The sequence below is a fragment of the Diaphorina citri genome, unplaced genomic scaffold (assembly GCF_000475195.1).
Source record: "Diaphorina citri unplaced genomic scaffold, Diaci psyllid genome assembly version 1.1 scaffold1142, whole genome shotgun sequence".
Lineage (NCBI taxonomy): Eukaryota > Metazoa > Arthropoda > Insecta > Hemiptera > Psyllidae > Diaphorina > Diaphorina citri.
This window is the reverse complement of record NW_007378571.1, coordinates 1-18,080: the sequence shown is the minus strand read 5'-3', so window position 1 is coordinate 18,080 and position 18,080 is coordinate 1. Positions and strand designations below refer to the sequence as shown.

The 18,080-nt window shown below is 37.4% G+C and overlaps 3 protein-coding genes and 1 long non-coding RNA gene across 11 annotated transcripts; 2 read left to right on the top strand and 2 right to left on the bottom strand.

Moving 5' to 3' along the window:
- Window positions 1-691: 691 nt before the first annotated feature.
- On the top strand, window positions 692-2,971 carry LOC103514431 (nuA4 complex subunit EAF3 homolog). The gene is made up of 5 exons (XM_017446219.1): window positions 692-755; window positions 1,111-1,188; window positions 1,804-1,923; window positions 2,043-2,257; window positions 2,756-2,971. The coding sequence occupies exons 1-5, from the start codon at window positions 692-694 to the stop codon at window positions 2,969-2,971; spliced, it is 693 nt and encodes a 230-aa protein (XP_017301708.1).
- Window positions 2,972-3,429: 458 nt separating this feature from the next.
- On the top strand, window positions 3,430-5,095 carry LOC113469578. The gene is made up of 2 exons (XR_003392945.1): window positions 3,430-3,615; window positions 4,825-5,095. It is a non-coding gene; the product is annotated as an uncharacterized LOC113469578 (long non-coding RNA).
- LOC113469577 lies at window positions 4,851-5,421 on the bottom strand. Its single transcript, XM_026827414.1, has 2 exons — window positions 5,113-5,421; window positions 4,851-4,919 (listed from the first exon to the last, which is right to left on the bottom strand). Exons 1-2 carry the CDS (start codon window positions 5,353-5,355, stop codon window positions 4,854-4,856), a joined length of 309 nt encoding a protein of 102 aa, XP_026683215.1. The 5' UTR covers window positions 5,356-5,421; the 3' UTR covers window positions 4,851-4,853.
- A 792-nt stretch (window positions 5,422-6,213) lies between these two features.
- Window positions 6,214-17,742, bottom strand: LOC103514429 (homocysteine S-methyltransferase-like). Of its 8 annotated transcripts, none has more exons than XM_026827407.1 (7): window positions 13,674-13,690; window positions 12,405-12,544; window positions 11,414-11,578; window positions 10,723-10,887; window positions 9,785-10,056; window positions 9,315-9,520; window positions 6,214-6,483 (listed from the first exon to the last, which is right to left on the bottom strand). In XM_026827407.1, exons 3-7 carry the CDS (start codon window positions 11,562-11,564, stop codon window positions 6,318-6,320), a joined length of 960 nt encoding a protein of 319 aa, XP_026683208.1. In that variant the 5' UTR covers window positions 11,565-11,578; window positions 12,405-12,544; window positions 13,674-13,690; the 3' UTR covers window positions 6,214-6,317. The 8 variants fall into 8 exon arrangements, with proteins under 8 accessions (XP_026683208.1, XP_026683209.1, XP_026683212.1 ...); XM_026827408.1 differs by lacking the exon at window positions 13,674-13,690 and adding an exon at window positions 10,129-10,197 and having other exon boundaries at window positions 9,785-9,987; XM_026827411.1 differs by lacking the exons at window positions 12,405-12,544; window positions 13,674-13,690 and adding an exon at window positions 17,718-17,742.
- Window positions 17,743-18,080: the final 338 nt, after the last annotated feature.

Sequence of the window (18,080 nt, the reverse complement as noted above, 5' to 3'; positions counted from 1 at the left end):
ATTCTAGTAGTGCAATCGCCAGGGCTAACACATTGGATTAATAACTGTGGAAGGTCAATCGTAAAATAAGGTTCTACCAAATTACCTACATACTTCCTTTTAAGGCAAACTATCTGTCTAGTTCAATCTGTTCAAACCCGAAAAAGCTGCAAGATAAAATCCCATCCCCCTACTGTTGTCATGGGATTTTTCTCGAAAAATCTCGTCCTCAACACGCTCCCCTGTGCTAGATCCGGAAAAAAATGGCCGGGGAATCCCGCCATTCCAGTCGTCTCGGAAATTTCGAGTCACCCTGTAGAATATTGGCTCCACTTTTTGTTAAACACCCAGTGTCCACCGTTGCTTTATCACCTTGAGAAATTCAAAACAATTTTTTTCATTTTTCAAAAAACGCGAAAAATCGAAAATCCGAAAATTTTGATTCTTGATCTTTTTGGGTTTTTGGTTTAATTTATTGACTATTTTTGATTTAATTGATATTATTTGATCTATCAAGTTTTAAACGCCTGTTCTGCCATTTACCATCCACCTGACGGTATATCGAAACCCTACACCAAGTGAATCCCAGTTGGTTCTTGTCCATCTGATAAGAGTGGGTGACCACTGACCATTCTCTTCTCAGAAGTGTCCACTGATAAATCAAGGTTTTTCACTCTTCAACTCCTTGTAGTGATAATAGACACTGTACAAGATGAGCAGATCACGACAAAATAGTGATTCTAAAAATTCCACAAGCTCTGACAAAATCCTTGAAGGTAAGTATTATAATATTGTCCAAATGTATAAAGAAGCATAGGTTCTAGGGGCAGTGAAACAAAAAATTGAGACCCCAAGCATGTTGGCATATAGTTCTAATCCCTCAATGGTATTTGTTTCTCTTATTGAGTGAAAGAATAAGTAGGTACATAAGTAGGCATCCACAACAGAACTGACCATTGATCGTAGCCTAGTAGGTACCAGCCCAAGGGAAAATAAACCAAGCTAATGAATAGAAGCATCCTGAACAGAGCCTTTACTTGAACTGTCCTGTTTCACTGCCTCGCTGTATTCTGTTTCACCCAGTCATCTAGTCTATGTTTCATATGTAGAGTATCTTCGGCATATTACGAGAGAGTGAAGATGAACCTGATAAGATGGAATATTTCATTCACTATGCCGGGTGGAGTAAGAAGTGGGAGGAGTGGGTTGGTAAGTATAACCTGTTATATTTTGGAGGGCATCTAATACAGCTCAACACATATAAAAACCCAAAGGGTTTGTCAAGAAAGGGCACACCAACAAATGATGGCATTACTTATCTACTACTATTTCATATTTTGTTGTTGGTGATACAAGTTCTTACTTGTCTCTGGAATTTTCACCCTGAAATTAATATAAAAAAAAAGTAAAAAATCTTAAGCTTATTTGGGTTAACATTACTTATATTGTTTCATTTATTTTTACTGAAGTAATATAAAAATAATAAATGTTGTTTCTTTGTGTTATTATTTCACAACTTTGGTGCTCACTGCAGCATTTGTAGGATTTTTCCAAATTCATATCGCAATAATCCAGCTCCTAATGTTTACCTACCATGCTGGCACTGGTTGCTATGTGCATTTATATTACGTAGCCACTCATTTTCCTCACAAGGCTGAGTGGGCCCTGCAACAGCCAGTCACAGAATCAATTTGCGTGATACCTACAAATTTTTTGACCCTGCCGGGAATTGAACCTGGGTCTCCCACATGGAAGGCAAGAGCAGTGACCTCTACGCCATGGGAGTTGACTCTTAAGTAATATAAAGTTGATCTTATTTTCCAGGGGAGAGCAGAATTCTCAAGTACACAGAAGAAAATATCAAGAAACAGAAATCCCTCAAGGAACAAGAAGGAAAAGCCAAGAAAGGTACACCAGGCAGAAAATCCAGTACTACTGAAAAAGGTAAAATAATTTATCTAATTGATTTTATGGTTAGGGAATTTATAATGAAATGATTGTTTTTTTAGGTTCTCAGATTTTTTCTTTCTTAAATTGTGTTAAATATGAACTGTTTATTTCAGACAAGGATAGTGGCAGCAGCCGGCCATGTTCCCCTGCAGTATCCATCAAATCAAACAAGAGTGTCGACACCTCGGTGAAAGATGAAGATATACCTGAACCTAAGAAGAGGAAATCTAATCTGGTTAAGGAGAAGGAGAAAGATAATGACAATAGCAAGACCAAAGCCAAGGAAAAGGAGAGTAAGGATGTGAAGGAGAATTTGAAACCAGAAGAAGTAAGTATGAGAACTGTACAATGTACAAAGGTACCTAAGGAACAGAAGAAAGAAGAAGAGAAATAAACAGTACCTTTGTATGAGAGAAGGCTCGTAATTTTGTGTTTGTTATGGGACTAAAATTGTGAAATACTTGTACTAGGGGTTCAGTATACTGTAGAAATCATATATTACTTGAACTGTCTGCTCTGATGACTAGCTAGGGAACGTTAAACAGAGAGTAGACTAGCGTCTGGCTGTGGGACTATAAACAGGGAGGAGAACAGCTAACCCTAACCAGCCTAGCTGGCTCGCAGTTCTTCAAAGGGCTCTCTTTGCTTTTAAAGAATAACTGGTTGACTGTGGTTCAGGACGAGCCTATCAAACATGGCTAGAGACCATCACCCAGGTGTATGGCAGATACAAAAAGATATCTCTTTAATCTGCCATCACCATTCGACAAAAGCTAAAACCGCTACAACGACAAAAAATTGAACTTTGTCCATTTTCTTCCTCCAGGATGTGAAGACTGCACCCTCACTGCCTCCTGCAGAACCCAAGTACCGTCTGAAAGTAGAACTGCCTGAAGTATTAACACGATGTCTGAATAACGACACTCACTTCATATTGGAACAACAGTTTCTCACTACAGTACCTGCTACACTTACATGCAAGCAATTGTTTGATGAATTCCTACTCAGCAAGGGACCCGATAAGGCAATGGAAATTCAGTGAGTAATTTTTACTTCCTTGCTTCCTTCTCTGTTTTTTATATATGTGAGAGGTAACCCTTTAACATGGTTTTTTATGGCTTGTATTATTGTTGTGATGTCAGTTGGCTCTTCAACAGTCCTCATGAAGTTGAATGCACCCCAAATGGCCTCCCATCCAGATACCGACCAAGTACAACGTAGCTTAAGAATAATTTGTCAAGACAAGATGCATTTAATGCGCTACTGTACTATGCTAGACCAGATGCAACAATAGTGTCACAAGCTGACTAACTCAATTAAATTTCCCTCCTTGCAGATGGTCAGGTCTGACAGAATTCATCAAAGGTCTGCAGGCATACCTAGACGAGATGTTGGGGGTTCGACTCCTGTACCGGTTTGAAAAACTTCAGTACAAAACTATCAAGGAGCAATACCCTGGCACTCCTCTACATACATTGTATTGTCCTATTCTAGCCTGTACCGGTTTGAAAAACTTCAGTACAAAACTATCAAGGAGCAATACCCTGGCACTCCTCTACATACATTGTATTGTCCTATTCTAATATTGAGACTATTGTGTAACCTGGAGAAAGTATTGAACCCTCAGATGACCCTGACACCTAAGGGACTCAAACTGATTGATACTCATCTCAAAGACTTCCTTAGGTAAGTGATACCTTGAGTTTTCAAGACCCACTTAGATAGGGTACACTACACACGTTACGTAAGGTAGAAGACATGATACTTTTTACATAATGACTACTCTCTAGTTTTATAATTTTCCAATCTCTTTCTGTTTTATAATTGGAATATCGAGGCCTAATTTGGTTCGGAAATTTTCGAAACCCATGTAGATGACGAGAACTGAAGGGATAGGTAGTATAATTGGAATATCGAGGCCTAATTTGGTTCGGAAATTTTCGAAACCCATGTAGATGACGAGAACTGAAGGGATAGGTAGAGATTTCGCCTCATGTGTGAGTTGTTCATTGGAATGATATCTCAGCTCTAGGAGATTATACAATAGAAGATAAAAGTCAGAGGATAATATACCGGTAAACAATACTCTTACACCTATCAGTTCATGTTATCTTACACCTCCCACTCGTTAGAGATACATCTTTTTTTAATTTCCCTGGGACCACAAAGTACTTCCTCAGAGGGGAAGAGACATATTTGACTTACCTTTAATGAAATCCCTGTGTGTTTGAACCACAGCGTCTTTGGCTGTTGCCAGGAAGTAGGAACTCCAGAGCGGATGTCCATCTATGATATCGCCCACGTATGTACTCAGCCCTGACACCTAAGGGACTCAAACTGATTGATACTCATCTCAAAGACTTCCTTAGGTAAGTGAAACCTTGAGTTTTCAAGACCCACTTAAGTAGGGTACACTACACACGTTACGTAAGGTGAACCCTATCTTAGTAAGAAAAGGCCAGGTAGAAGACATAATACTTTTTACATGATGACTACTCTCTAGTTTTCCGAGTCATTTATAAGAATGACAGTACCTATAACAAACTGATTGATACTCATCTCAAAGACTTCCTTAGGTAAGTGAAACCTTGAGTTTTCAAGACCCACTTAGATAGGGTACACTACACACGTTACGTACGGTAGAAGACATGATACTATGCAAACTGATTGATACTCATCTCAAAGACTTCCTTAGGTAAGTGAAACCTTGAGTTTTCAAGACCCACTTAGATAGGGTACACTACACATGTTACGTAAGGTGACCCTATCTTAGTAAGAAAAAGCCAGATAGAAGACATAATACTTTTTACATGATGACTACTCTCTAGTTTTCCGAGTCATTTATAAGAATGACAGTACCTATAGTTTTCCAATCTCTTTCTGTTTCCCTTACAGTTACCTAGTGGACAACTATGACAAATATTTCAACCGGAACTTCTACGATGCTGCAACACCAGAGTATCTGAGGATGACCTTGAAGTAGCATACCACCGTAGATCCGGGTTCGAACCTAGGAGGTGACAGAAAAATCAACGAGACATAGCAAGATATGCTAGTGCTCGTAAACATGGATAGAGTGAATTCATATTGATCTTCTGGGACAGAAAGGTATGTGACAAGTGAGACTCATTTCTTGTGTTTCCATTCTGAACCTTGTAAAACACTAAGTCGTTGTTTGGATCTATCCGTAGATCCGGGTTCGAACCTAGGAGGTGACAGAAAAATCAACGAGACAGCAAGATATGCTAGTGCTCGTAAACAAGGATAGAGTGAATTCATATTGATCTCCTGGGACAGAAAGGTTAGTGACAAGTAAGTGAGACTCATCTTGTTTATGATATGAATGTTATATTGATCATTTCTTGTGTTTCCATTCTGAACCTTGTAAAACAATAAGTCGTGGTTTGGATCAGGGCCCCACTCCATGAATGACTCTGCACTGTTGCTCAGATTCCTCTTGCTTTTCTTATGAGTAAAATTTTCATGGGGGATTTTTTTTTTCTTCTGCTTTCTAATTTAATCATTCTCAATATCAATAGAAGGAAATAGTCCTAAACTGCCGTAGATCCGGGTTCGAACCTAGGAGGTGACAGAAAAATCAACGAGACATAGCAAGATATGCTAGTGCTCGTAAACAAGGATAGAGTGAATTCATATTGATCTCCTGGGACAGAAAGGTTAGTGACAAGTAAGTGAGACTCATCTTGTTTATGATATGAATGTTATATTGATCATTTCTTGTGTTTCCATTCTGAACCTTGTAAAACAATAAGTCGTGGTTTGGATCAGGGCCCCACTCCATGAATGACTCTGCACTGTTGCTCAGATTCCTCTTGCTTTTCTTATGAGTAAAATTTTCATGGGGGATTTTTTTTCTTCTGCTTTCTAATTTAATTATTCTCAATATCAATAGAAGGAAATATTCCTAAACTAATGTGTAGAGTTTAGGGTATTTTCCAAATGAGTTCCTAACATTGATTCTTCCAAAGTATTTACTTACTTATCTGTATTCAGAATATTTTTCTAATGATTTACTTTTGTTCATTTAAAATAAATATAAATTTTTGATCCTTCAACTGTTCCATAATTAAACAAAGGTTGAGATACAAAGAAAAGCCCGTGTTGAAATGTCAATTGATAAAAGATCTCACGTTGTATACCAATGTACGTGGGTATTCAGTTTTCACAAAAGTTCAATTTATCAACATTGGTACATTGGTATACAAGTAATAAGACCCTTTCGCTTGAGAGCATTTCTCCTGAAATCATCTCTGAGATAGGTCACCCCTCTCGATATCAACCACCTTCAGAGTTGCTTAACTTCAGTGATTCGTGCATTCAGCGTGCTACTGTCGCTGGATGAGTAGAAACACTTGAACTGTCCTGTTTCACTGCCTCGCTGTATTCTGTTTCACCCAGTCATCTAGTCTATGTTTCATATGTAGAGTATCTTCGGCATAGGTTCTGCAGCAGCCGCCTACCAGTGCAACACCTTCATCCAGCCAGTCTGTTACATATTTGTCTACTGGTTCACATAGGTCGCGATCTATCCATCTGAAATACAACAGGAAATACATGTTTGTGTGTTTTTAATGTTTGATAGAGGGAACTGTCTAAACAGAGGTCTTATCGTCCTGAAAGCGAAGAGAGGATAGAAGAAAGGCAGCCGTTCCAAAACAAAGCTTATCTGATTAGGATAAAGTTTGTTCCGGTCAGGAAAATTACTTGCGGTAAATCAGACATCTCCACTAATACCTGTTGCATTGCATATTGCATACCTAATAATACACGGCATTCATACAAACTAGGGGAGTTGTAGTCCCTCAAAAAGTCGTTTGTTTGACTACCTATAAAAATGAAATGAAAAAGTTGAAGTCCCGTTAAAAATAAAATCTGGATTTTAAGAAAATGCAACGTGAGCATTTGCAACCACCAAAAAAAAGAGGTTAGAGATGTTAGTCCGATCTACCGTGTATAAATGTACTCTCAGATTGTTTAATGTTGTGTTGAAAGTGCGTACAGTTTTCGAGTTACAAAAAAATTGTGCTTCTTTTTTTTCTAGTTTTGTTGTACGTAATTGTTGATTTAGATATAGAATAATTTAGTTAAATAAAATGATAATGGATGTGGTCAGCTTATTTTTTTTCTATAGCTGATTTAAAATATTGGCTTTATTGTTCATTTATGATGACAATAAATGATGGTAATAAAAATTAGAAAGTAAAAAAGTTCAAGCCAATCTGTTTGAGTTTTTTGCACACGGGTTAAGTATATAAGATCAGTAAGTAACTAGAAACAATCTTACTCTACAACTTTTGTCCAACACTAGAGAATCTGTTATGTTACACCCTGTATGCGAAGTATTAGTAGTAACTGTGAAAAATACTTTTAAAAAAATAGTTTTATCATTTTTAGGGTCGGTCATTTTAACTGAAAAGTCGTCTACCACAAACTAAAGTTTGAGTTTGGGGGATACACGACGCTGTCCAACACTAGAGAATCTGTTATGTTACACCCTGTATGCGAAGTATTAGTAGTAACTGTGAAAAATACTAAAAAAAAAAATAGTTTTGTACATATTTGTCTACTGGTTCACATAGGTCGCGATCTATCCATCTGAAATACAACAGGAAATACATGTTTGTGTGTTTTTAATGTTTGTTAGAGGGAACTGTCTAAACAGAGGTCTTATCGTCCCGAAAGCGAAGAGAGGATAGAAGAAAGGCAGCCATTCCAATATTCCAAAACAAAGCTTATCTGATTAGGATAAAGTTTGTTCCGGTCAGGAAAATTACTCGCGGTAAATCAGACATCTCCACTAATACCTGTTGCATTGCATACCTAATTAATTACACGGCATTCATACAAATTAGGGGAGTTGTAGTCCCTCAAAAAGTCGTTTGTTTGAAATTGTTTGACTATAAAAATGGAAATGAAAAAGTTGAAGTCCCGTTGAAAATAAAATCTGGATTTTAAGAAAATGCAACGTGAGCATTTGCAACCACCAAAAAAAGAGGCATTGCATATTGCATACCTAATTAATTACACGGCATTCATACAAATTAGGGGAGTTGTAGTCCCTCAAAAAGTCGTTTGTTTGACTATAAAAAAGGAAATGAAAAAGTTGAAGTCCCGTTAAAAATAAAATCTGGATTTTAAGAAAATGCAACCTGAGCATTTGCAACCACCACCAAAAAAAAAAAAAGATGTTAGAGATGTTAGTCCGATCTACCGTGTATAAATGTACTCTCAGATTGGTTAATGTTGTGTTGAAAGTGCGTACAGTTTTCGAGTTACAAAAAAAATTTGCTTCTTTTTTTTCTAGTTTTGTTGTACGTAATTGTTGATTTAGAATAATTATAATGACAATAAATGATGTTAATAAAAATTAGAAAGTAAAAAAGTTCAAGTCAATCTGTTTGAGTTTTTTGCACATGGGTTAAGTATATAAGATCAGTAAGATTTAAAGCCAATCTGTTTGAGTTTTTTGCACACGGGTTAAGTATATAAGATCAGTATGTAACTAGAAACAGCTCTTACCTGGCATTGACAGCGTCATAACGTTCTCCGCTGTTAGGATACACAACTAGGGGAATATTTTCAGTCTTGAGTTGTTCAATGAGAGGAGATACCATGAGAGGTCGCAAAGTCCTGTGCTATCATGGAAGTCTGATCTACGAGGCAAAATGTTTGAAGATACGAGAGAGTGAAGATGAACCTGATAAGATGGAATATTTCATTCATTATGCAGGCTGGAGTAAGAAGTGGGAGGAGTGGGTCGGTAAGTATAACCTCGATATGTGCTTGTCATCCTGGAATAAAACAAGTTATTGTGGATAATCCTCCAGATAGAATTCTGATTCGGCAGAGGTCGCCGGAGATGCCAGTAGATCAGAGACAAACCTCTACCTCGTACCGATATGTGCTTGTCATCCTGGAATAAAACAAGTTATTGTGGATAATCCTCCAGATAGAATTCTGATTCGGCAGAGGTCGCCGGAGATGTCAGTAGACCAGAGACAAACCTCTACCTCGTACATACGTTACAGACGAGTCGGAAAGGTCTGCACAGGCCAGGCTGTGGTGACCGTAACGTGTGTGTAGGGGTTTGGTAACAGTTATCACTTAACAATATTATCCTGATTCATATTAAAATCATTGGATTTCCCTAATGCAATTCATCTTACCTTACATGAGAAGCTGAGCCAAGCTTTCTGATTGGGCCACTCTCTGAGTAGCCGACATAACATCTGAGCCTCCTTGGAAGCAGGGATGGTTTCAATGGCCAATATATCTTGTGTAGGGGTTTGGTAACAGTTATCACTTAACAATATTATCCTGATTCATATTAAAATCATTGGATTTCCCTAATGCAATTCATCTACCTGGCATTGACAGCGTCATAACGTTCTCCGCTGTTAGGATACACAACTAGGGGAATATTTTCAGTCTTGAGTTGTTCAATGAGAGAAGATACCATGAGAGGTCGTACACAGTTGACGCCCACTGCTATAAGTTGATCTGGATTCATATTATAACAAGTTCTGGCGACCTGCGTGAAACTCTCTCCGTTAGATATGTGCTTGTCATCCTGGAATAAAACAAGTTATTGTGGATAATCCTCCGGATAGAATTCTGATTCGTCAGAGGTCGCCGGAGATGCCAGTAGACCAGAGACAAACCTCTACCTCGTACGTACGTTACAGTCGAGTCGTAAGTTCGCCGGAAAGGTCTGTACAGGGCAGGCTGTGGTGACCGTAACGTGTGTGTAGGGGTTTGGTAACAGTTATCACTTAACAATATTATCCTGATTCATATTAAAATCATTGGATTTCCCTAATGCAATTCATCTTACCTTACATGAGAAGCTGAGCCAAGCTTTCTGATGGGGCCACTCTCTGAGTAGCCGACATAACATCTGAGCCTCCTTGGAAGCAGGGATGGTTTCAATGGCCAATATATCTGCTCCGGCCTCTACCAAGGCCTGGATCCGAGGCCGATGCCATTCTGCCATAGTGGCCTCACTAACATGCTCTACATAGTCTCCCCTGTATTCAGATCCATCCCTGAGTGAAGCACCATACGGACCTACCGACCCTGCTATGAGAATGTCCCGAGCCGGATCATCTGTAATCAGCCGATGCCATTCTGCCATAGTGGCCTCACTAACATGCTCTACATAGTCTCCCCTGTATTCAGATCCATCCCTGAGTGAAGCACCATATGGACCTACCGACCCTGCTATGAGAATGTCCCGAGCCGGATCATCTGTAATCGATTCCGTAGAAAATGTATCATACTGTTTACTAAAGTGGCTTCTTTACAATGTCTTATTTCAAATTAAACCTTTTTACATTGTCACTGGTCCCTACTCTCCCAAAATAGCCCCAAATTACAAGTATAGAGCCCCAAAAACCTTTTCCTTGCCAGGAATTGAACCCGGAAGTTCGGAATGAAAGCCTCGAAGGTTGCCGTTATTCTTTTAGAATTTCATTGTTCCGCTCTTCCTCACGATACTGATAAGGCTTGTCCCAATCATCCAGTTGATCTCCGCCCCTTTCTATCTCTAGAAACCTTTTCCTTGCCAGGAATTGAACCCGGAAGTTCGGAATGAAAGCCTCGAAGGTTGCCGTTATTCTTTTAGAATTTCATTGTTCCTCTTCCTCACGATACTAAACCTCAGACTGATAAGGCTTGTCCCAATCATCCAGTTGATCTCTGCCCCTTTCTATCTCTAAATATATCGAAAGTATCGAACCCGCGACCTGTTGATTGTAGATGTAGTCATCTCACCTGACCTTATACGGGCGTGTGTAGCTTCCAGTGCTATGGCCTCCTTGACATAATCCACGGAGGATTTAATGAGCTGATAGCTAGAATCGTAGTCCAAGTCTAGAAACTCCATGAATCCGCCTATACTCGCCTGGTAAGAGTTTGTCATCACAATGTCTGCACCAGCTGGGAACAACAAACAGATTAGAAGTAGGGTCCATAACTCCACACTTATGTCGAACGATAATGTTATACGACTTAGGAAAAACACTGTCATATTTTTCTTTCGGAATTTCCTCTATTCTGAAATTCATTTCTTTTGATGGAATTTAGTAAACATCTCTATTACGCAAAGGAAATTTTGTTCTTGACCAATGAGCTCTTCTTCAGTGATCAATAGAAAATGTAAAAATAGCTAATAGCATTCAAATTTGAAACGCTCCTGCTGTTATTCAGTCGAAAACTTGATGTTTTTACGTCATTCAAGACACTTTCCTTTTATGTTTTCTTTTCTCTTCAAAAAAAAACTATGCCCTTTCCTATAGCCTCCTCACACCTGTCCTGTAGAAAGTATTTCATTACCACGTTATTGATGACTATTTGTGTTATCAACAGGTATTGTGTTTCACGCTTGTCATTCATTGACATTTTTTTTAATTTCCCTGGGACCACAAAGTACTTCCTCAGAGGGGAAGAGACATATTTGACTTACCTTTAATGAAATCCCTGTGTGTTTGAACCACAGCATCTTTGGCTGTTGCCAGGAAGTAGGAACTCCAGAGCGGATGTCCATCTATGATATCGCCCACGTATGTACTCAGCTGCGAAGAAAACCCTCCGTCTATCAGCTTTACATTGGCCATACTTGATATTCAGACTAGAAACAAAACAAATAACCAGTCTACATATTTAGCCCGAGTAAAGTTAGGTCACATAGCTCAATGAGTTCCGGTACACCTCGTATGCAATGTCAATTAGCCCGAATAAGAAGTAGCCCAAATATCCAAAATTATCCTTAAGATTCAACCCAGACCCATCTCTTTTCAAGAGGTCTGTTAGAGGGAACTGTAACCTCTAAGCCACTCTAAGGTCTTATCGTCCCGAAAGCGAAGAGAAAAGGAAGATAGGATAGGGGAATGCCAGCAAGATAGGAAAGGAGAAAGCTAAACAGATAAGAACGAACCTTATCTGTTTAGGATAAAATCTGCCCCGGGTTGGAATCGAATCCACGACCTAGAGTTTACAAGACAGACACGCTAAGCTCCAAGTTAACTAGGCTCGTGATTCTTCTTCTTCTAAATAATCAATAAATAATCTAAACACAGATGAAAATTAATAACAGTTTAAATGAGAATGCGAACATAAAAAAAAAAAAAAAAATACCCATCTAAATGAAAGAAAAAAGATGGAATAAAACCTACATATATGGCTTTTTATTTTAAATTACGATTTTTAGTATGGAGAAGAACCATGTAAATGCGTAATTTAGGGAGGAGAAAAACCATTTAAATACGTAATAAAATATGGAGGAGAATGACCATCTAAACATGCAATTAAATATGAAATCGAACCCGCGAAATAGCGCTCACAAGGATGACTCGCTACCTTCCAAGCTTACTTGGCAAGACCTACATTTTGAGATCTAAACTTCAAAACCAACCATGCACTAATTCTACATATATAAATATTCTGACTCTACTCACCTTTACGCACAAAGTGTAAACAAACAGACAAACACAACCAATCAACGCAAAAATACAGAAAACAAGAAACGTATATTCCGCAAATTCAAATCAAGGAAATTCAATGTTTTATTATTGATACCTCTAATCACTAATTAGGACTAAATGAAAATAACAATAGGTTAAACTAGAATAGGTTAAAACGCAGTGATAACTGTGTGACCCCTCCCCTTAGCAGGTCTAGTGAGATTATGATAACCTTTGATTGAGATAATACAATAGCTTGGGTCAAAGTTCAAACTTTGGATAGACATGTGAAAATCCTACACACAGCCATCTTTCCTGGTTTGCCAGGTTAGTGCCCCTAACATCACGGAGAAAGTATTAGGAGAACATATTTAAATGAACATTATAGGTTAAACTAGAATAGGTTAAAACGCAGTGATAACTGTGTGACCCCTCCCCTTAGCAGGTCTAGTGAGATTATGATAACCTTTGAATGAGATAAAGCTTGGGTCAAAGTTCAAACTTTGGATAGACATGTGAAAATCCTACACACAGCCATCTTTCCTAAAACCTATTTGTCAGGTTAGTGCCCCTAACATCACGGAGAAAGTATTAGGAGAACATATTTAAATGAACATTATATTAGAACAGAGATATCTACATCACGAAACGAGACAAATGTCACGTGGTTATCTCTTCCTTAACATAAAAGTTAGTGAGTTGAGTAGGTATACATGGTTGAGACATTACATAGGAACCCAGGTACCGAGTAGCGACTCCCCAACAAAGATAGTATAAAAATATCCATGTATCTACCGGCTACGGAGAACGGTGATTCTTTATTTTGCAGTTTGCAAAAGTTTTGACGTTACAATACAGAGGAAAAACCATAGCGTCACCATTTTTTAATAGTCGCGGTGACGTCATTTTGATGTCAAAATTTTTCACACTTCGAAAATAATTTGCCAAGTGTGAAGTTGCTTTTAGAAACAGACCTTAACCCGTAGGTACTAAGTTAAATACTTACCTACCTATGAATCATGAAACGAGACAAAAGTCACGTGGTTATCTCTTCCTTAACATAAAAGTTAGTGAGTTGAGTAGGTATACATGGTTGAGACATTAGACATTACATAGGAACCCAGGTACCGAGTAGCGACTCCCCAACAAAGATAGTATAAAAATACCCATGTATCTACGGCTACGGTGCTACGGAGAACGGTGATTCTTTATTTTGCAGTTTGCAAAAGTTTTGACGTTACAATCCAGAGGAAAAACCGTCACCATTTTTTAACAGTCGCGGTGACGTCGTTTTGATGTCAAAATTTTTCACACTTCGAAAATAATTTACCAAGTGTGAAGTTGCTTTTAGAAACAGACCTCAACCCGTACTAAGTTAAATACTTACCTACCTATGAAATTACTGATCTCAGAGACTTGTTGTGTATGTGCAGAAAGATAATGTTATTGGTTGAGACATTAGACATTACATAGGAACCCAGGTACCGAGTAGCGACTCCCCAACAAAGATAGTATAAAAATACCCATGTATCTACCGGCTACGGAGAACGGTGATTCTTTATTTTGCAGTTTGCAAAAGTTTTGACGTTACCATACAGAGGAAAAACCATAGCTTCACCATTTTTTAATAGTCGCGGTGACGTCGTTTTGATGTCAATTTTTCACACTTCGAAAATAATTTACCAAGTGTGAAGTTGCTTTTAGAAACAGACCTCAACCCGTAGGTACTAAGTTAAATACTTACCTACCTATGAAACTCCTGATCTCAGAGACTTGTTGTGTATGTGCAGAAAGATAATGTTAATTTTATTAATAGATACGATTATACAGGGTGTCCACTATAGAATGTGCAAAAAATGCACTTGTACTAATACAATAATTTCATTATGTCGATAATGTGCTGCAAAGTACAGGGGGGTTTGTGAAAAACATCGTACCCTCTTACTTAAAATAATTGCATAGGTACATATGTATTACAAACGTCATCTTTGTTATTTTCTGTTCAACTTAGCAACGTTCTACTGATGATGACCTTACTGGTATACGCATATTATTTTCTTTCTGAACATTACAAATTTGTTTTCTTTTATTCTTGTTTTTATGCCCTGTATGTACTTAAACCTAAAGTAATTAAAACCATAATAATTGTTATTGCTTATTGAAACTTTGGATAGACATGTGAAAATCCTACACACAGCCATCTTTCCTAAAACCTATTTGCCAGGTTAGTGCCCCTAACATCACGGAGAAAGTATTAGGAGAACATATTAGAACAGAGATACCTACATCATGAAACGAGACAAAAGTCACGTGGTTATCTCTTCCTTAACATAAAAGTTAGTGAGTTGAGTAGGTATACATGGTTGAGACATTACATAAGGAAGTACCGAGTAACGACTCCGGACTCCCCAACAAAGATAGTATAAAAATACCCATGTATCTACGGCTACGGAGAACGGTGATTCTTTATTTTGCAGTTTGCAAAAGTTTTGACGTTACAATACAGAGGGTATAGCGTCACCATTTTTTAATAGTCGCGGTGACGTCATTTTGATGTCAAAATTTTTCACACTTCAAAAATAATTTGCCAAGTGTGAAGTTGCTTTTAGAAACAGACCTCAACCCGTACTAAGCTAAATACTTACCTACCTATGAAATTACTGATCTCAGAGACTTGTTGTGTATGTGCAGAAAGATAATGTTAATTATTAATAGATACGATTATACAGGGTGTCCACTATAGAATGTGCAAAAAATGCACTTGTAGGTACAAATACAATAATTTCATTATGTCGATAATGTGCTGCAAAATACAGGGGGGTTTGTAAAAAACATCGTACCCTCTTACTTAAAATAATTACATAGGTACATATGTATTACAAACGTCATCTTTGTTATTTTCTGTTCAATTTAGCAACGTTCTACTGATGATGAATGTTGTTCATTGTACAAATACTACTTTGTATTACCTATCTTACTGGTATACGCATATTATTTTCTTTCTGAATATTACAAATTTGTTTTACTTTATTCTTTTTTTTTATGCCCTGTATGTACTTAAACCTAAAGTGTAATTAAAACCATAATAATTGTTATTGCTTATTATTATAATTATAACAATAAGAACCTTATCTCTTATCACTTATTATTTTCTTTCTGAACATTACAAATTTGTTTTCTTTTATTCTTGTTTTTATGCCCTGTATGTACTTAAACCTAAAGTAATTAAAATCATAATAATTGTTATTGCTTATTATTATAATTATAACAATAAGAACCTTATCTCTTATCACTAAGGCTTAACTACATGCTATGTACATTATGTTATGTTAGCAAAGTGCAGTTTATTATGTCAGGTGATGTTATTAAGTAATAACAAGATGTTTTGTGCTAAACTAAACACCCACTCTTATTTTTTATTGTACCAATAGTCGTATATTTATTGAAAATACAGGGTGAACCTCTAGTTTACACAACAAAAGCCAAGAGTTAATTTGTTATTGTACCAATAGTCGTATATTTATTGAAAATACAGGGTGAACCTCTAGTTTACACAACAAAAGCCAAGAGTTGAAGATTTAAAAAATGACAAGTTTTGGTTAGGACTCTGAAAGAAAATCAAAAATCAGGGGTAGTCGTAATGGCAAAGCTTCACGGATGGGGATTACCTACCCTTTTCAGATTCTTTGAAGTTTTATTGTCAACCATGTAGATCCAGCAGCATAATAGGTCGGTATATCAATTTATTCAATTTTCCCAAAGTTAATGTTGGTGAAAATGAAAATAAGAATTCTGATTAAATTTAATTCTAAACTATAACTTTTCCTTGCAACAGCCCAATAAACTATATAAAATCACAAATGATCGACAACTAGTGCAATGCATGATCAACAACTAGAACTGGACGGAGGGTAGTTGAAACAGTCGAAAGTTGAAATAATTGAAATTCCGTATAAAACAATGATAAAGGGGCAAAATTAAGATACAAAAGAACAAAATGGTTAATAAATGCCCCATTGAAATAAAAAAAAAAATAATTAAAAAAAAAAAAATAAAAATAAAACAAAATAAGAAACAAACAAAAATCATGTCTTATCGACATTTTCTTTGTCATCAGTCTCGTTAGTTTGAACACTTTAAAAAAATAGAACTTATTTTGGGGTTGAAATAATCGAGGTTCTACTGTACCTCCCTTCCTGCCTTCCTAAACCCTAAGAACCTCCTTTCCAAACATCTCCACCACAATTCCTAAAAAGCTCCTCAAATAATCAGCAAAGTGTCCTTACTCTCCTTATTGTTTTGAATACCAAGTTTCGTACTGACTAGGATCTGTTTGAGTGTTTTATGAAGATGAATGAATGCAAAGTCCAATATGTTACACATGGTACAGAACTGAAGATTCACTGTGGAGTATCCTAACTGATAGAACAACTCAATGCCGGATTTACTGACGGAACGATATTGAGTGACGCCGAGTGAAAAATCTATCAAGGAGATCATCAGAATGGCGATCCCTGCAATATCAAATTACAAGCACATAACACTAGATATCCTCATACAAGATATCCTCAGTTTTAGATAATCGGACAGCATATGTTACCTACCTTTAGTTTCCTCAGTATGCTAAATATTAATAACAAAAACAAATTGATCTGGTTGTCGTGTCGTAAATAAATTCGTAATGCTATGACTTCGCGCGGTAACTTACATACTAAACCTGGAAGTTCTTCTTACAGCTCTCAAGCATTTATATGGTAATCTGCTTTCACGTACATTCGTTGTAAACCGCGATTCAACTGAGGAAAATTATGCATGTGAACAATGTTTACATTATTCCCTCATAAAAATTGAATCGTTAAGCAGAGTCCATATCATAGTCGGTCAACACATGTAAATCATTCCAATCTACACCTCAGCAGACAGATTCGTCCGCCAGACCGGAACCTTGATGACAATGAAAGATGGAGAGTCAAAATATTGTTGGCGACGAACCAGATTTCGCCTCATGTGTGAGTCGTTCATTGGAATGATATCTCAGCTCTAGCAGATTATACAATAGAAGATAAAAGTCAGAGGATAATATACCGGTAAACAACACTCTTACACCTATCAGTTCATGTTATCTTACACCTCCCACTCGTTAGAGATACATCAATATTTTTTATTGATCTTCTAAATCCTAAATTTGTCCAAAATTCAAATAGGTACCAAGTTAAACAACATATGAGAGGACGTTATTGTTAAAGTCTCAGATTAGGCAAAAGAATCTGAGTGAGGTCTACAGTTCACAGAACCACTAGTACTAACCAGGCCAAAACCAGCATGCTGGTATAATACGTTCATGTTCCAGATAGACCTTGTGTACTTGCGAGCATAGGTAGAAGTGTCTCTTGATCTTGAAAATCCGCGATATGACAATGTTCAGCTGAATGAGAGTTCCTCCGTAGAAGAACCATTTTTTCCAATCTCTTTCTGTTTCCCTTACAGTTACCTAGTGGACAACTATGACAAATATTTCAACCGGAACTTCTACGATGCTGCAACACCAGAGTATCTGAGGATGACCTTGAAGTAGCATACCAATCCGTAGATCCGGGTTCGAACCTAGGAGGTGACAGAAAAATCAACGAGACAGCAAGATATGCTAGTGCTCGTAAACAAGGATAGAGT

What these genes read in the sequence shown, in the direction of transcription:
- LOC103514431 (XM_017446219.1), top strand. Translation starts at nt 692, where the DNA reads ATGAGCAGATCACGACAAAATAGTGATTCTAAAAATTCCACAAGCTCT. An exon ending in CTCTGACAAAATCCTTGAAG is followed by an intron (nt 756 to 1,110) that starts GTAAGTATTATA and finishes GCATATTACGAG; the next exon opens with AGAGTGAAGATGAACCTGAT. An exon ending in ATCCAGTACTACTGAAAAAG is followed by an intron (nt 1,924 to 2,042) that starts GTAAAATAATTT and finishes TGTTTATTTCAG; the next exon opens with ACAAGGATAGTGGCAGCAGC.
- LOC113469577 (XM_026827414.1), bottom strand. Translation starts at nt 5,355, where the DNA reads ATGGAGTGGGGCCCTGATCCAAACCACGACTTATTGTTTTACAAGGTT. An exon ending in TCGAACCCGGATCTACGGAT is followed by an intron (nt 4,920 to 5,112) that starts AGATCCAAACAA and finishes CCGGATCTACGG; the next exon opens with TGGTATGCTACTTCAAGGTC.
- LOC103514429 (XM_026827411.1), bottom strand. Translation starts at nt 11,564, where the DNA reads ATGGCCAATGTAAAGCTGATAGACGGAGGGTTTTCTTCGCAGCTGAGT. An exon ending in GGCTCAGCTTCTCATGTAAG is followed by an intron (nt 9,521 to 9,784) that starts GTAAGATGAATT and finishes GTTTTATTCCAG; the next exon opens with GATGACAAGCACATATCTAA. An exon ending in TATGACGCTGTCAATGCCAG is followed by an intron (nt 6,484 to 9,314) that starts GTAGATGAATTG and finishes GTTGTATTTCAG; the next exon opens with ATGGATAGATCGCGACCTAT.